The sequence below is a fragment of the Mytilus edulis genome, chromosome 12 (genome assembly GCF_963676685.1).
Source record: "Mytilus edulis chromosome 12, xbMytEdul2.2, whole genome shotgun sequence".
Taxonomy (NCBI): domain Eukaryota; kingdom Metazoa; phylum Mollusca; class Bivalvia; order Mytilida; family Mytilidae; genus Mytilus; species Mytilus edulis.
This window is the reverse complement of record NC_092355.1, coordinates 45,457,843-45,476,924: the sequence shown is the minus strand read 5'-3', so window position 1 is coordinate 45,476,924 and position 19,082 is coordinate 45,457,843. Positions and strand designations below refer to the sequence as shown.

At 33.7% G+C, this 19,082-nt stretch overlaps 1 protein-coding gene across 4 annotated transcripts in view; it reads left to right on the top strand.

Annotated features, from left to right (window-relative positions):
* Positions 1–516: 516 nt before the first annotated feature.
* LOC139498608 (zinc finger protein 91-like) overlaps positions 517–19,082 on the top strand; it is a 35,684-nt gene continuing 17,118 nt past the window's right edge. For 2 of the 4 annotated variants that reach the window (XR_011657974.1, XM_071287072.1), the window contains exons 1-2: positions 1,426–1,638; positions 15,741–15,993. Coding sequence is in view for 2 of the 4 variants with exons in the window: in XM_071287072.1 (XP_071143173.1) it covers positions 15,743–15,993 (251 nt within the window). In the remaining 2 variants the exon portion in view is untranslated. Of the gene's footprint in view, positions 874–1,425; positions 1,639–15,740; positions 15,994–19,082 lie in introns of those variants that run through there. The other 2 variants (XR_011657973.1, XM_071287071.1) reach the window with 2 other exon arrangements.

Genomic DNA, 19,082 nt, shown 5'->3' with positions numbered 1-19,082 from the left:
TTATATGGCTGATAGTCATAATAGAAATGCCATTATAGCTCACAGACTTTTTTTACTTGAAACAAAAGATATACTTCTTTGCAAAAAATAAAATCTGAAATTAATAAAAATTAAAAAAATAAAATGCAGCGCAATGGACAATTTCTGTCTTAATGACAATATCTGCATTCCTCCGTTTAACTCATTGCTTAAATATGAAATATTTGCTCTCTTTGTCAACAATATAGGTGTTTTAATCAACTTTACATTTGTGTATTTATATTCAGAATGCTAAACTACGGAACTGTTCATCCCATTATTTTTTTACATTAAAATGCCTTTGAGAAATTGGATCGAAGATTAAAACCCATGAAGGTGATTAATTGTAATTGATTCATTTAATTGATGTTTTTTTCTAAAGGTATTTCGTAAAAAAAGAAAAAAATCAATCGGACAGAAAACGCAAAGGTCTGTGGACATTGTTCATTATCAGAATCAATAATATGTAAACATTTTTTATTCTACTTTGAATAATACGCAGGTTTGCGGCCATTGGCATGTTGTGATGAACTAGCGATTATTGACCAGTTCGTTGTCCTCAAGTTCAACGGCTGCAGACGAATATATTCTTCATAATATTATGCTAATTTTTACTTATCGAATGCAGTTGGATTAAGTAAATCCGAATATATTTCGCCATATTGTTTGTTAATTTTAATTTCGAAAATAATTTAATACTTTTTAATAATTACCTAACATTATGGCTATTGAATCTAAAAATAGGAGCGGATGGTATTTGGGTTAGTGTTACTCAAGGTGTGAAAGGACCGTAGCCGCCATTAACAAATATCAAAAATATATGCATCAACACCAGGCGAATATTCGCCGTCCAAGGTAAGTTAACTTGTCGATTATTTATGCTGTCATTTCACTTACATATTTTTACAAATAACATTTTTTTATATATCTTTAATCAAAAGGTGTGCGGGGCCAGGTAATATTATCTTAACAGCCGATAAAAACCATGTGGTAATCTTTATTTCACTCAATACACAATGTGTTTGTTGTAAACAACAATGTGTAAAAAAGTTACTGAAGTTACGTCACGTTGATGATTACGATACAAGAAGTAATAAAAGTTACATTTTATTACAGCATTTATTGCTTCTTAATTGTTTATTGCGTAATAGTATGATTTACTATACACCTGAGTCTAATAATTGTTCAGGTAGTGTATTCAGCGCCCTGAAAGGTGAAATTAGGTCATGCTACCATTGAAAACTTCACTCTCGTAATATAACAGATATATTCATTCCTCAGGCGGTTACATGTCAATTATAGAAATAGCACGATTCACATTACTGACGAAGTATGCAGAAGTTGATCTGCTGAAAAAAATATGCGCAAGCATTCGTTTCATTGGTTGATCTTTGACCTTAATACATTAAATGATAAATATTCGCTTTACGTATTATTATCTAATGGCGAATACTGTCAGAAAAAATAAGCCAAGTGAGAAATCACCTCCATGTAAAATTAAATAGGTTATCGATAACAAGTGGGTAAAACATTGTTCATAATACAGTGTGTAATGAAAAGTTGTGTATTGAAATCTCAAACTTGTAATGATGGAATTTGACATTGCACAGCATTAAAGTGGTAAGTATTTATATATGTAAAAACTAAATAAAAAAATCAGGATCAAGGTTATTATGGTGTGTGTACAATGTTAGAAAAAAATTATACTTTAAAAACTGTTATCTTCAAAATTGTATGTATATACGCATGAAAATAATACATTGTATTTAAAAAAAAAATGTGAATTTGAAAACTTATTAAAGGAGTTTAAATTTGCTCTTAGTTTTCAAAATATATAGAGATGATATCTAAACAAAAACTAATAAAAAGGAACATGTAAAATTATCTATTCCCAATTTATTTATTCATATGTCATCTTAGCAGATACCATTTGAATGTTTGTTGAAGATTTATTTTGAATATATGTTAACTTGAAGAATATGTTTTTCAATCAGTTAGTTAATGAGAGTATTTGGACATTTTTTAGCATTTCACCTCATAAGACTTTACTTAACCTAAGCTAATCTTATTTGTAATATTTGTCGCTGAATGATAAGTAAAATAAGATATTGATACAATTCAGCTTTAGTTTTTTACATTTTTGAAGACATACTCATGATACTTATTATTGCAAAGTCTAAATTTCTTCAAATCTAGACAAATGTTTGCAATGTTAAAACTTATTGAAATACATGCAAGATGAGGGAGGTTATTTTATGGACACAGCAACCAAACAACATGCAAAAAGACATCTTGAAATCAAAATAAGGTCTTGAACAAGGGTTACATGATTTACCATATATATGGTTAACCGAAAACCAAAAAGTAAAAAATGTAAATCTATTTTCCTAATTAGAAATAACCCACCTAAAAATAATTTTAAAAAACCAATACTATTAATGAGAACAACCACTATGTTCTTGGTTTTGTTTTGTGGAGCAAAGTGACCAGTGTTTCAGAGACACAATGAAGTCTAAAAATATTATGTTGGTCAGCATTGTAACAAAGTTAACTTACATCCAAACCATAATTAATTTTCATAATTTTCATAAGAAATGAGTTGAGGGTGATGGATTGAAGTTTTTACATCAATTTGCAGCTATCAATACACACATATTATGTGATGAAAGGGGGGGGGGGAGGGGGCAGGACCTTTTTTCGGGATATGGGGATTCGGGTGTTTTTAAGCTCAGGATTTCAGGATTGATCCTTTCAAGATCTGGGAATTCTTATTTCCAATTTCAGGATGTCGGGATTTTAATTTCTTTCAATTCGGGACCTCAGGATTTCATGTTTTTAAGCCGGGATCAGGACCCCCCCCCCCTTGTGATGTGTGTACCTCACAATCTGACAGGCTGAGAAAGACTTTTGAAGAGCAAGGTCATCATACCAAGACATATCTTGACATGTGGCAAACCAGTCTCTAACTCTTACTTTCAAAAAATGTGTGGGAAGCAACAGAATCAGAAATACAATCATATTGCATCCTTTGGTTTGACTTGCTGGTGGATAGCTCCCACAATCTTCCAGATAACCACAAAACCACCAAGCCTTTGGATTGACTTGATGGTGGACACCCAACTACCACAAAACCCCCAAGCCTTTGTCTTGACTTGATGTTGGATAGCTCCCACAACCTCCAACACTACCTCAAAACCACCAAGTCTTTGGTTTGACTTGATGATGGATAGATCCAACAACCTCCCACACGACCACAAAACCATCAAGTCCTTGGTTTGATTTGATGGTAGTTAGATCCCAAAACCTCCCACACTACCCTAAAACCACCAAGTCTTGAGTATGACTTGAAGGTGGATAGATCTCAACCCCCCCCCCCCCCCCCCCCCCCAAATCCCCCCCACACTACCACAAAACGACTAAGTCTTTGGTTTGACTTGATGATGGCTAGATCCCTCAACCTCCCACACTACCACAAAACCACCAAGTCTTTGGTTTGACTTGATGATGGCTAGATCCCTCAACCTCCAACACTACCACAAAACCACCAAGTGTTTGGTTTGACTTGATGATGGCTAGATCCCTCAACCTCCCACACTACCACAAAACCACCAAGTGTTTGGTTTGACTTGATGATGGCTAGATCCCTCAACCTCCCACACTACCACAAAACCACCAAGTCTTTGGTTTGACTTGATGATGGCTAGATCCCTCAACCTCCCACACTACCACAAAACCACCAAGTGTTTGGTTTGACTTGATGATGGCTAGATCCCTCAACCTCCCACACTACCACAAAACCACCAAGTGTTTGGTTTGACTTGATGATGGCTAGATCCCTCAACCTCCCACACTACCACAAAACCACCAAGTCTTTGGTTTGACTTGATGATGGCTAGATCCCTCAACCTCCAACACTACCACAAAACCACCAAGTCTTTGGTTTGAATTCTTGGTGGGCTAGATCCCTCAACTTCCGACACTACCATAAAACCACCAAGTCTTTAGTTTGACTTCATGGAGGACAGATTCCCCAACCTCCAGCAGGACCACAAAACCACCAAGTCTTTAGTTTGACTTCATGGAGGACAGATTCCCCAACCTCTCACAGGACCACAAAACCACCAAGTCTTTAGTTTGACTTCACGGTGGAAGTTCCCTAAACCTCCCACAGGACCATAAAACCACCAAGTCTTTGGTTGACTTCACGGTGGATAGATCCCTCAACCTCCCACACGACCACAAAACAACCAAGTCTTTAGTTTGACTTCATGGAGGACAGATTTCCCAACCTCCCACAGGACCACAAAACCACCAAGTCTTTAGTTTGACTTCACGTTGGAAGTTCCCTAAACCTCCCACAGGACCACAAAACCACCAAGTCTTTAGTTTGACTTCACGGTGGATAGATCCCTAAACCTCCCACAGGACCACAAAACCACCAAGTCTTTAGTTTGACTTCACGGTGGATAGATCCCTAAACCTCCCACAAGGACCACAAAACCACCAAGTCTTTAGTTTGACTTCACGGTGGATAGATCCCTCAACCTCCCACACGACCATAAAACCACCAAGTCTTTGGTTTGACTTCACGGTGGATAGATCCCTCGACCTCCCACACGACCACAAAACAACCAAGTCTTTTGTTTGACTTCATGGTGGATAGGTCCCTTTACCTCCCACACTACCATAAAACAACCAAGTCTTTAGTTTGACTTGATGGTGGATAGATCTTCCCCCAAATCCTCCACACACTACCACAAAACCACCAATTCTTTGGTTTGACTCAATGTTGGATAGATCCCACAACCCCCCACACTACCACAAAACCACCAAGCCTTTGGTTTGACTTGATCGTGGTTTTAACCCACAACCTCCACACTACCACAAAACCACCAAGCCTTTGGTTAACCATTTGACTTGATGGTGGATAGATCCCACAACCCCCCCATTACTAATTTTTTTGTTTTACTTGATGTTGAATAGATCCCACAACTTTCAACACAACCACAAAACCACCAAGCCTTTGGTTTGACTTGATTGTGGTTAGATCCCACAACCCCCACACTACCACAAAACTACCAAGCCTTTGGTTTGACTTGATGTTGGATATATCCCACAACCCCCCACACTACAACAAAACCACCAAGCCTTTGGTTTGACTTAATGGTGGATAAATCCCATAACCCTCACAATACCAAAAAACCACCAAGTTTTTGATTTGACTTGATGGTGGATAATCCAATATCATCCAATAATGGTGGATAGATCCCACAACCCCCACACTACCACAAAACAATCATGTTTTTTGTTTGACTTGATGTTGAATAGATCCCACAACCCCCAACACTACCACAAAACTACCAAGCCTTTGGTTTGACTTGATGTTGGATAGATTCCACAACCCCCCCATACTACAACAAAACCACCAAGCCTTTGGTTTGAATTGATTGTGGTTAGATCCTGTAACCCCCACACTACCACAAAACCACTAAGTTTTTGGTTTGACTTGATATTGGATAGATCCGTCAACCCCCCATACTACAAGAAAACCACCAAGCCTTTGGTTTGACTTGATAGTGGATAAACCCCATAACCTGCAACACTACCTCAAAACCACCAAGCCTTTGGTTTGATTTGATGGTGGATATATTCCACAACCTCCAACACTACCACAAAAACCACCAAGTCTTTGGTTTAATTTGATGGTGGATAGATTCCACAACCTCTCACACTACCACAAAACCACCAAACCTTTGGTTTGACTTGATTGTGGATAGATCCCACAACTTTCAACACTACCACAAAACCACCAAGTCTTTGGTTTGATTTGATAATGGATAGACCCTACGACCCTCCACACTACCACAAAACCACCAAGTCTTTGGTTTGATTTGATGATGGATAGATCCCACAACCCTCCACACTACCACAAAACCACCAAGCCATTGGTTTGATTTGATGATGGATAGATCCCACAACCCTCCACACTACCACAAAACCACCAAGCCATTGGTTTGATTTGATGATGGATAGATCCCACAACCCTCCACACTACCACAAAACCACCAAGCCATTGGTTTGATTTGATGATGGATAGATCCCACAACCCTCCACACTACCACAAAACCACCAAGTCTTTGGTTTGATTTGATGATGGATAGATCCCACAACCCTCCACACTACCACAAAACCACCAAGTCTTTGGTTTGATTTGATGATGGATAGATCCCACAACCCTCAACACTACCACAAAACCACCAAGCCATTGGTTTCATTTGATGATGGATAGATCCCACAACCCTCCACACTACCACAAAACCACCAAGTCATCGGTTTGATTTGATGATGGATAGATCCCACAACCCTCCACACTACCACAAAACCACCAAGCCTTTGGTTTGATTTGATGATGGATAACTCCCACAACCTTTTTGTAAACTTGTCGACTGGCATGAGACTGACAACCTTTCTTCCCTATCCCAACTCTCTAACTATCTTGGTGGTTTTTGTGGGTATTTTTTTCTTTAGGATCAATGCCAACATCTTATTTTAAGTTTGTTTTCTAAAATATAGATGACCTGTTTGTAAGTTTAGTTGCTTTCTCATTGATAACCCCATGTTTTCTATTTCCCTACATCATGAAAAAAATCAATGCAAGTAATCCTATAGAACTGATAAGTATAAAAAACTTAGATATATATTACTTTCTGTTTCCATTTTCTATTTTTTGTTGTGTTACACATTTCTTTGTTTTTGTTTCTCTTTGCTGTTAGCTATAAGAATTTTAGGACTTTGTAAACATTTCTGGAATTCCATACTATGAAAAGGAAATGAAATGTTTTTCATTGGTATGTTATCATGGTTATGTGCAAAGATAAAAACTAACTAAACATAAAAGGGTTACACATGATAATGAAATAAACTGGTGAAAAACAAAGGGAAAAGGCTTTAGTGATGCTGCATTTAATCTTATAATTATTGTTTAAAGAAAAGAATAAAATGATTTTAAAACCTGTTTTGTTAACCAAAAGATATTAAAACTAGTATCTCAATTGTTTGTAAAACAATTGAAAGGTCTTTCCTGTAAAAGTGATGTTTTCGTATGGTACTTCGTAGGACCTTTCGTTTGATATACGACAAGCATACCTTCTGAAACTTTTCGCTTTTTACACTTAATGACCTCATCCGCCTACATTTTTGAGATCGGAATTATAATATATGGAACAGAGTAGATGAGCTTTCATTTGATATGCGACAACGCCATGTTCTAGAAAGTTTTATTTTTGCACTTAATAACCCTATCCAACTAATTTTTGGAGGTTGGGAATTTGATATTTCAAATGTACACATCATGACCTTTCATTTGATATACAACAACCCTACCTTAAAAGAACATTTATTTTTTGCACTCAATGACCCCATCTAACCCCTTTTTTGGAGACGTCAATTTAAAATTTGAAATGTACGCTTTATGTTCTTTCATTTGATATGCGACAACCTTACCATCTGAGAAATTTGAATGTTTGCACTAAATGACCCCACCCTTCCCTCTGGGATGAAAAGGGGGTTTAAAATTTTGATTTTTTAGTAGAGTTTATTAAGACCTTCAATTTGATATATCAGATGACCCCATTTGACAAAGTGCAAATAATGATGCAATATCAATTATATAAATAGAAGTTATGAAACTTACAAAGTCAATGCAAAACTTGAAAATTTCAAATTGATTTTTTGGTGTTTTTTTCCATGGAATGTTTTTGGTATTTGGTCAAACATATAACTATGTCAACCTCTTTAATTTCTAAAACATTTTAAGTGGTAAGCTCTTGATGATTCAGAAATACATGCCTCCGCTCCAAAAACTTCAAACTGCATTATCTCTAAAACGACAATAGATATCTAAAATCTGTTAAATGATAAATGATCTACGGTTGAAGGACAACATTATAGAAAAAGAATTGGGACAATTTCAAAGTTCACCAAGGTCACAATTAATCATCAAATATATGATGCAATACAAAACTTGAGAACCGGAAGTCGTAGAGACATGGGACTATCACCATGCAACTCAAGACCACTTGACCTTTCAAATATTACAAGGTCAAGGTCATAGTAAAATGTGAAGGTCAAGGTGAAATTTCATCATGACCTGACATTGACCTCAAATTGAAGGTCTTGAACTACTGATCATCTTTGCAGTTTATAGTAGGTTGATATCTGTTACCTTTAAAAAGATATACACACAATACTATACTTTTAAGAATCATCCCGTCGTAACTTTTGAACAGACAGTTGGACTCTTTTGAGGTCAGTGTATAAAATGTAGAGCTCGTCGAGAGGAACATTTTATACGCTGTAAGTATGCAGCAAACTCTTATCGTTTTCTTAATATGAAAGCTTGAAATTGCAGCGTATTTTTTTTTTGCACTCGGTGACCTTTGACCTTGAGTGCAAATTAAAGGTCACATGAACTTAAGATTATTGGTGTAGGTCCCAAGTCTTTACGACTTGCGGTTCTCGAGATACAATTTTTCAAAAATTGTTTATATTTTTTCAAGGGAAATAACTCCTTACAAGGGTTAACAACAAAATGATTGTATATGTTAATTAACATTGCCATCTGGTCCTGTACATGTTGCCGTTTTCAAATCGATTCTATCTTGAATACTTTTTGAGAAAAATGTAAAAGAAAGAAATTACTTCAAGGGGAAATAACTCTCATAGGGAATGATGAAATCCTTAGCAGCCTCATATGGTAACACATCATGATGAGATCTAACTATTGTCCAAATAAGGTCATGATATCTTTAAAAACAACGAGGGGGGACCATGTCGAAAAAAACCAATAAAAGGGAGATAACTTCTAAAGGGGATGATGAAATCCTACACAGCCTAATCTGGTAATACTTCATGATGAGGTCTACCGATGGTCCATATTTGGTCTTGATAACTCCAATAGAAACAAGGGGAGGCCATGTGAAACAAATGCTGGATGAAAAAAAAAAAAAAAAAAAAAAAAAAAAAAAAAAAACAGGAGAAAAACAATAAGGTCTTTCCTCGCGGAGAGGAAAGACCTTAATTAGCCATTACATAAAAATAAAGACTTTTTTGCTGTGTGAATGAGAAGAGCACAGCATAAAAAAATCAACCAAAAAATTGTTTGTAATCATTGATTTAAGAGGCTAGATTTTGTATTGATACACCTGCTTTACTGATGTTTTGTAAAAAACAAAATAATTAAAACGAAAATAACTTTAATATTCTCACTGCTTTCAAGATACAAAGGACCTAAAATAGTAAAAAAATACCAATTTATGATCACTGTTTTTTATATTGAACATATGAAGGTATGTTTTTATGGCTCCTTTGTTGCAGAGGGGTATGAAGTTTTACCCTTGTCCATCTGTACAATTCTAGTCAATTAAGATTGTAGTCGAATGCACCTGCCCTGTGCAGGATTCAAACTCACAACCTCAGTGTTTACTGGCTATTTGATACAGTTTTCCTACTGAAAGTTAGTGGTTCTTTCCAGGCACTCTGGCTTTCTCCACTAATAAAAAAAAATGAACGCCATGAAATAGTACAATAGTGTTGAAAATAGCATTAAACACTAATCAAATTAGACGATTTCTATGAGGCAGAGAGTTGTGTCCCTTTAACATTTGATGAATCCCTTCTGAACACCTGCCTTTAACTGTACCCATATCATATGAATGGTCTTACCATCAGAAAATACATGTCATACCGGTTTAAGTGTTGTGTATGCAGATGCTGTGGTGTACACAATAATTGTTATCTCTATACTAAAAAAAGATCATGTGTAATGTTGTAATTTTTTTGGGGAGAAATGCAGATCCTCATGAATGGGTATAAATTTATAGTGATAAAAATAGAATATATATTGTATTTCATTTATATAATTAATACCATGGTGCACATAATTCATCTTAATGTCATAATTCCCCCTTTACAGATCATAGTTCAAACAAAAACTCATTATAAGTGAATGGCCTCCAAAAATCTATTTTTTGAAGGCCATTAACCTGTATTCAGATATTATTTCAGTCATTGTGTCTTGGGGCAAAATGATGACTTTTACATGAAAGTTTGTGGGCAAATATCCTTAAATCCAATGTTCATATCTTATCAATGTAAATTGATACCTGTTTTGGGGTATAATACCCTTCGATGTTCATATAGTAAAATTCTTAATTCTTATAGTACCAATTTTATTGGCAGATTTATGAAGATCTTCTTCAACCTCTTAACAACATCAAGTACTCCAAACAGTGCTGATATTTGATGAGACTGCTTTGATATTAAATTATATGATTGTTTCATTTTTTTATTTTTTTATTTTTTATGGAAATCATATTCCTATTTCCAGTGTTGGTTTGTGTTAGGTATAATTCTTGCTAGGAATAACAAGAAAGTACACCTAGAAAAACATAGCATATTGCACTTAAGGCCAAAGGAGGTATTACCTTGTTTTCTGTTTAGGGTGAAAAAAGTAGATTAAAAAAGAAAGATAAATTGTTTTATTGAAACATTTTTTTTTCGTAGACTGTATTGGGAATGTTCTAAATTTTAATATTGCTCAACCAAAAATGTCCTATGTTTTAGAGTAGACATGCAAATTTAGCTCAGGTAGGGAGGCATACATAACTGTAATTAATCTGGCTTATCATATTAAGCGAACTAAATCTTCTTTAAAAGGAACTTTCATTTAAAAAATTATATACATTGAATTCTTCTTCTGAAACATTTTTAGTATTACTTTATGTGAAAATGTTTGAGTCATTCTCTGTGTCTGTGGTATGAGCTAAATTGTAAATTCAGGCATATTGTTTGATATTGACCCCAACAAACTTGCAATAAAAAGCAGAAGCTGGTGATCAGGTTTTAACGTGTGACCTGGATTCCACTACTAATGGATCAAGCTTATGTCTGGACATGGCAACTGACCGTTAGATAATTAGCTTTGGGAAACTCTTGTAAAGGAGGAAATATTGATTTCCTTCTACAAAGATCTATATACCTGACTTGTCAATGTTTACTGAAGACGCTGTAATAAAATGGTATGGAATGAAGCAATTCTTTGTCAGTCTTCTAGCCGGTGGTGGTTATTTTGCTTGCTGAAGCTTTAGTCAAAGGATGATTTATCATGTTTATTACTGTGTCCTTTTTGTTTTCGTGCCAGATGGTCAGTTCCTTGGAAGAAATGTCATTTATTAGTTTTATTTTAAATCCAGAATAGTGTGTAGGTGTCCTTTGGCTATTTTGGAAAATGAAATATCAAAAGAAGATCAGTTTTCAAAAAGGTTTCTTCATGAAATATTTTATTTGATATAGAATATCTAACACAGCTAAAGATGAGGTCCACTTAAATGATGTTTTTATTAGTTATATGGTAGTCAGTTACTTTAAGACAGATATGGCATCAATTATTAGTTATATGGTAGTGAGTTACTTTAAGACAGATATGGCATCAATTTTCATTAGGGAGATTTATATGGGAGTGTTTCCAAAGTGATCTTGAATTCAAAGCTTACACAACTTAAAGTACAAGGACACATGGGATTAAAGTATGCTAATCCATAAACAAAAGAATTGAAGTAGACATATGGAGATAGTCTTAGGTCTTCAATGAAAATATACTTGGATATTGTAGAGTTTCCATATAAATCATGAAAACAAGGTTATTTGAAAATGCTTTTAATATCAGTTCTTTGTCATTCTTGTTATTTTAACTGAAAATATTTTTGAAATCTCTGCCCTAACATGTCTTAAGGAGGAGTGTATATTGGTTTACCTCTGTCTGTCCATCCAGCTGTCAGTGCATCTGTCAGCACAACTTTTCTCAGCCACAACAAACCAGAGCTTTTTGATATTTGGTAGCAAGCTTCATAATGGTATAGTGTGACAACATTTCAGATCTAACACTTCAAAAAACTGAGTTTGCAACAAACCTGCATACTTCAAACACAGGATCCAAATCTCATGGAATTTTATTAAACTTGGATTGTTCAACCTTTATTTATTATCAGAAGACAAAAAATCAGTATTTTACTAAAAAAAAATAGTTTTCCATTTAGAAGGGGTTTAAGTTTTTTTTTTACATCAATAACATTGTTGAGCCTTCATTGAGTGCAACGTTGCAGAACCTTTTTTTTTTTTTATAAAGATTTATTGAAGTCATAACAAATAAAAGTGTCTGTATTATTTACCTATATATATTACCAATCCTGTAGGAGAGGTCAGTGTCCACTTGGTTATCAGACTCACAGCTAATTATCTGTCTTAACAAGGAAGGTCACATGTAGTGCTTACCTGACATATCAATACAGTATATATATAACCAGATTGATTGAACATGAATTGTACTATTCATTTTGACATGTTTTCTGTGCAATTTGAAAAGGTAGTTCTATGTAGGAAAGGTATTATCATTTGAAAGAAGTATGATTTGAGAGAACTAGATTTTTATTTGAGAAAGGTGGATTCTAGTCAATGTAGTTCTATAGTGCCTAACAAGATTTTGTGAGGTAGACGAAATTGACTTTAAAACGATCGTATTGACTTTTGATGTGCAGAAATAGGCAGATCGGACATATTTTGACTTTAGTTACTTACTTCTTAAGTTTGGAATTAATTGTAATCAACATATTCCAATGAGACTGAAAAATGCTTTTTTTTATTATGATAAATAATAATTTTACCTGCCGTAGTCGTGCGTAAAATATATTTCGGTATTTCTCTTACGAAAATGACTTGTTTAACGGAACAAAACGTATTATTTGTAAACTTTCTCTTTGCTCTTCACAATAGGCTTTTAAAACATAACCTTTCAACTGTATATTCCAAAAATTTTGTGAAAATCGAATAAGTGGCAATTCTTACCTTTCATACCTTAACTTTCATTGATAAAACATAATATTGACTCGTCCAGTGTCCAGTTTGAAGGTCATTTTAGTTACCGTACAATTTCATGCACGTTCTAATTAATCAATAGTCATGTATGAAAAGCATTAACAAGTTTGAAGGTAAACTAATAACAACTTAATCCAATCAAATTGCCTACGATTCAATAACAATGACCAGTCCACATCATAAAAATGTATAGGGGTAAACTGGGTAGGGAGAAAATGTCAGATATATTAAGTTCATTATTTTGCAATAACGAGTAAAAATTTGTTAACCAATAGATTTGTTATAATTTCATAAACATGTCGTTATGTATTGGTATAGTTTTTGGATCTTTCATTAGCGTATTTAAGGCTGTAGAAAGTTTGGCCTTCAAAAGTCAACATAATCATTGACTTTATAAAGAAAATTCGCCTTTTTAAAACATTGAATGTTTTACAAATAAAACGCGACAACAAAGCAAAATCATTGCTTAAAACACTGCAAAAAAAATAATTCTGATTGATGCAGTGGTATTGTCATAAATTGCACTGGAGTGAACAGTGGTACACCAAACGTCGAATTCCCTCACACAATGTTATCACACACTATAGTTGAAAAAGGTTTTTTTTTGTAATCTATATTGAGGTAATTAAAACTTAAATGGTAAATAATGATATGCAAAAATCAGTTTAGATGTACATCTAATATAATTTCATTAGACCATTGTATTTTTTCGTACTTAAATTTAAAATAACCAAATGATTGATGATGTATTTTTAAAACCAAATTTCTAGTGAGACAAATATACTATTGCTTTAATTTGAAAAACATACAACTTATTATGAAAACATTTCTCAAAATGTAAAGCAGGTGCTTCTACTGATTTTATTTTTTCTCATTCTACCTTCTTCTCTCTCTGATTTTCTAAACCCTTTCATCCATTACCCCCTCTTTACTATCCTTCCTTCTTTTAGTTCAGTTAGATGTTGATGTAGTAATCAGATATAAAATCATACATAAGTTTGCTATAGAACTCCACAAAGTAAAAGTCAGCTTGTGCCAGTAAATATTCAAACAAAGCACTGCTCTCTGCCAATTTTCTAACAGCTTTCATCTTTCACGTTAATTGTAGTAGATGAGTGTAATAGTCAGGTGACCTGAAAGAGAGGTCATTGTCCAGTTGGTCATCAGACCATAGGTAATTTATCAAGGACACATGTAATGTAATGTTTACCTCATAGGTAGAGACAGTTATAGGTAAAGACAGTTATAGGACAGTGAATTATGATATAAAAAAATAAGATTATGAACCTTATTGGCTGATGGAGTACAGATAAAAATATAAACTTATTTATGATACATCATGTTAATTAAGGTCAGAATAAAGCATGATGGGTAATATCCTTCATCCATCAGGCAGTTATAAACTTCTAATAGTATTTCATTGACAACTTTGATAACTCATTTTCTTAATTAACCATGTAATATATGATGTATTACATCAAAATTTCAAGGATTTCACAACTGCATTAAATGTATACATGGTGCAGGTAAAAATAGTAGTCCAACTCATCCAATATGACTGGTAGTGGTGGAGTATGAATAGATGAACAACAATCCTACAAACACTGCCAATTTAATCAAAAATTACAAGTGGATAGAAACACACTATAATTCAGAATGGAATATCTTGATTCTGAAAAAGCACTTTACGATGTTAAGATGACCCCCTCCACTGTTATCTGAATAATAACTTTTGGTCAATACTTTATTGTGCCATAATTTGTTTTAAGGGTAATTCTGAAAGTTGTTTGCTTGAAGAGTTATAAATGTATTATCATAAAAATCTATGTTGAAATACCATCGAAGCCCATTTACAGTACACCAAATGGATAATTTTGTAGTAGGAGGGGTGGATATATTAACGGGAGGGGGATAAGAATTCATTTACTAATGTATAGTTTGAAGTTGTACTAAAATGTTTTATGTATGATGTATGAAATCTATGAAATACAGAAATATATACATCATATCTTAATTTTTTGGAGAAATTGGTGTTATTGTAAAAGACTATATACGCTTAAATATATTTATTTATAGTGGATTGGGAAACAAGTTATTGCAACTTATATTAATCCCTTTCCACTTTGTGGGTGCGAGTGCTGCCCTGTAGGGGCAGTAGCCTACTCTTTTTTTCGAAATCTAAAAGGGTATCTTAACACAGGTCAGCCATTTATCGTCTTCGTCCAACAGACTATCCTGAAATTTTCTTCCCTGAATGGGTATCGAACCAGGAACCTTTGTGTTAGCAGCAGTCCAATGCCTTAACCACTACACCACGGCTCTCTAATAATTGGTTATTAATGTGTCTTAACCACTACACCACTGCTCTCTAATAATTGGTTATTAATGTGTCTTAACCACTACACCACGGCTCTCTAATAATTGGTTATTAATGTGTCTTAACCACTACACCACGGCTCTCTAATAATTGGTTATTAATGTGTCTTAACCACTACACCACGGCTCTCTAATAATTGATTATTAATGTGTCTTAACCACTACACCACGGCTCTCTAATAATTGGTTATTAATGTGTCTTTAGTTGCTGTCTCATTGATGTATAGCCCACACGGTATAGTCAGTTTTAAAACCCGCAAATGACAATGTAAAACAATTCAAACGAGAAAACTAACGGCCTAATTTATGTAATAAAATTGAATGAAAAGCAAATATGTAACACATAAACAAACGACAACCACTGAATTACAGGCTCCTTTCTAGATACTCTAATACACATTTTACTGTATTTATAGAAATGGATGAGGATGGGACAGACCACTGCATCAGATTGCCAGCCACAAATGGACCACGTCCTTACAAATGTGAGGTTTGTCAAAGATCTTTTCGAGAAGTTGCAACTCTGAGGAAACATGAACAGTTACATCGAGCAGACAGACCTTATGTGTGTACAACATGTGGGAAATCCTTTCTCTGGTCATCAAATCTCAAGGTCCATGAAAGAGTTCATACAGGGGAACGTCCATACAAATGTAAAATATGTCATAGGTAAGTTAATCCTAAAACATGGATGAGTTATCTCCCTTTTATAGAAATCATATATATTTATTAAGGTTTTTTCTTTCGATTGAAAGCACAAAATTTTTATGTATGATAGATATAAATCCATGAAAATACATTTATATTAGGAGAAGCATATAAATACATACCAAACTTGTGTCTCATTTACCCTGATATGACAATGTAATTGGGATTTTTATTTCACTAATCACACAATAGGCTGAAGTCAATTGCAGACTCTGAATTACATATTTCTTTACTTTGGAATTCATTTTGGATTTAAACCAGTCTATGACCACCAAAACCTGATCTGTAACCTTAGACATTTATGTATCAAGTTTTACAAAGTAATCAATGGTTATAATGATCAAGAAGATCCCTACAGTAAGCATCAATATAGGTGTCCTCCTTATTGCCTGACTATAAAACATAATAACCATCATCTCAATATTATCAAAGCTTTTGAAATATTAACTTATTTCAGACAAATGAAGAATATGAATTAGTTTGTTTTTCTGATAGAAATAATTGGACAGACAGTGTTTAATAAGTGAGAAATAGTGGGAATAAGAAATCAATAAGAAACATGCAATGTCCAGTCTATGGTAATTGATCTAACACTGTGTGATATTGACAGGCAGGAAGTTACTTTATACAGTCATGTGATCATTAGTCCACAAATTATACCTGTTTTCATCTTACTTTCTCAGTAACTCTGGTTTCTTGTCATTATTTGTCTGATCTTTACTTTCAAGGTGACTTTTCACCTGGTCTCCACATAAATTTAAAATGTAATTTGTATAACCAATGCCTATGCTTCTTTGTATTAGTAATATAAAGTGGTTAGAAATTTCCCTGCCCAACAAACACTCATTGAATTTTCAAAATATCTAGTTTGAAATTACAGTCCATTTTCCCTATTGACCAGTAAAACTAATTGTTAAAAACAGTTACGGAAATTAAGGTGTGTTTGTAGATAAAATATTCATTTTGTCTTCAATTTGGGTAATGCTTCTGCTGAGATATTTGGAGATTGTTTGTTTTACAAAGGGACTATTGGCTTTTGATGTACAAATGAATTCACAATTGTAAAGAACTAATGAAGACTATGACAAAATAAAAAGATATCCGGTCTACACCTGCTCTATTAGAACAGTTAAAATTGTTGTCAAAGCAGGATAATTTCTTGAAAAATTGAATTTTGATAACAAATAATTACTAATTTAATTCAACTGCTTGTTAAAATGAGTTTGAAACAGTTCTAGACAATTTTTGGTTCTCTTGAAATGAAACTGCAGCTCAAAACGTTATGTTTGTTATTTAAGCCTTAAATATGTTCCCAAAACAGAAAGCAAACTTGATGCATGTTTTATCAGTAGGAGTTTCATTCATAATGTCAGTAAAACATTATTTAATCTGATCTGGCAGTAAAATGGTAACCCATCTGTTGCCATGTTTAGCAATTACAACTTGTCTTATTGGATAATTTGCTGTTATAAGATATTGGAAATCAGTTAAAATTGAGGAATTAATCAGTCCCTCCTGCATAGCTATGATTTTTTGTCAGGGTAATTTATCCATATATGTTTTTGGTTCTTTTTGGTTTTATCAGCTCTTCAATGTTTGTATTGATTTTGTATTTCAAATGTGTTTGCCCAAACATCACAGAAGAGACATTTAATGTCAAACACACCTCTGGTGCAGTAAAATTGGTACCTCTAACATTATGAAAAACTTAGGATTTTTTTCCGTAGTGTTTCTATATGTCGGACTTGCACCTCTAAAATGTGAACAATAAACAGTTTCATAGCTGTATTTAACTTTCATTTCTTTGTGATACGTCCTTTAAATCCCTAGGGGAAAACTAAAATCTCCAAAATAGGTGCCCTTGTTTGGGTTGCAATCAATGGGAAATAAGTACTATCTTTAATGTATAGGTTTTTGGCATAACTCAACTAAAATTCATCCATTGTGTTGTCTATAACAGTCCCAAATGTTCTTTGACTCAATATTGTATCTTTGTACTATCATGCTACTAACTCTGTTTTGTTTGTATTATTTAATGTGTAAGTGTATAAGTCCTGTAGCAGGAGTAATTTGTTATTGTGTCTCACCATGAACATTACACTTAACACGAAGTTAGTTACATATAAACTGCTATATTTTTTCTATGTAAAAATCAATACACTTTATTGACCCTTTACATATTTTTTCCATTATATCCATGAAAAACAAAGATGTTTTCCGGTACATATCAAATGACTAAAGGATTTATTCCTTCTAATTTCCTCTGTGTGTGACAATACTTCATACTGATATCTGAAACCGATATTGTTTTGTAAAATCTTGTTTTAATTTAAATGGATATCAGATAGATTAAGGGTCACTGTAGGGTAGTTCAACACCTGAGAGTTCGTAAAAAAAGTGAGAAAAAGTCAGGCTACTCATGATATGAAGTATTATGAAAAATTTAATTTCAACATTTTATATCCAGAATTTCTTATTTATCAAGTGACTAAAAAGTAAACTTAAGAAAAATTTTCAGTTATAATGACATGGCATATTCATATTTAGTTCTAAGTAAAGTTTTAACCAAATAATTTTCCAGGTATTTTTGTGGACTATGTTTTTTGAGATCGTGGGCTATCAATCTGCACCAAGTTATAAAGAAATTTCTCTCAAAAATATAGATTTACTTGATAAAACTTTGATATATATGAAGTTTTTGAAATAAAACAAGAAGTAAAACATTTTGGACAATATAAATTTTTGAACATATCTAGCAAATTAATTCACACTAAATATATTAGCAATTGGTATGCTAGCCAAAATAAAGCTTCTGATGGAAAACTGTTTAATTATGTGAAATTTAAGCAGAATTTTGGTTATGAAAATTATCTTTCTTTAATTAAGAACTTTGATTTTAGAAGATCTATATGCAAATTACGTATTTCTGCTCATAAGCTTCAAATTGAAGTTGGTGGTTTCTCAAATATTCCACGAAATGAAAGAATTTGCAAAAAATGCTCCTCTGGCTGTGTTGAAGATGAAATCCATTTTTTAACTAACTGTGAAAA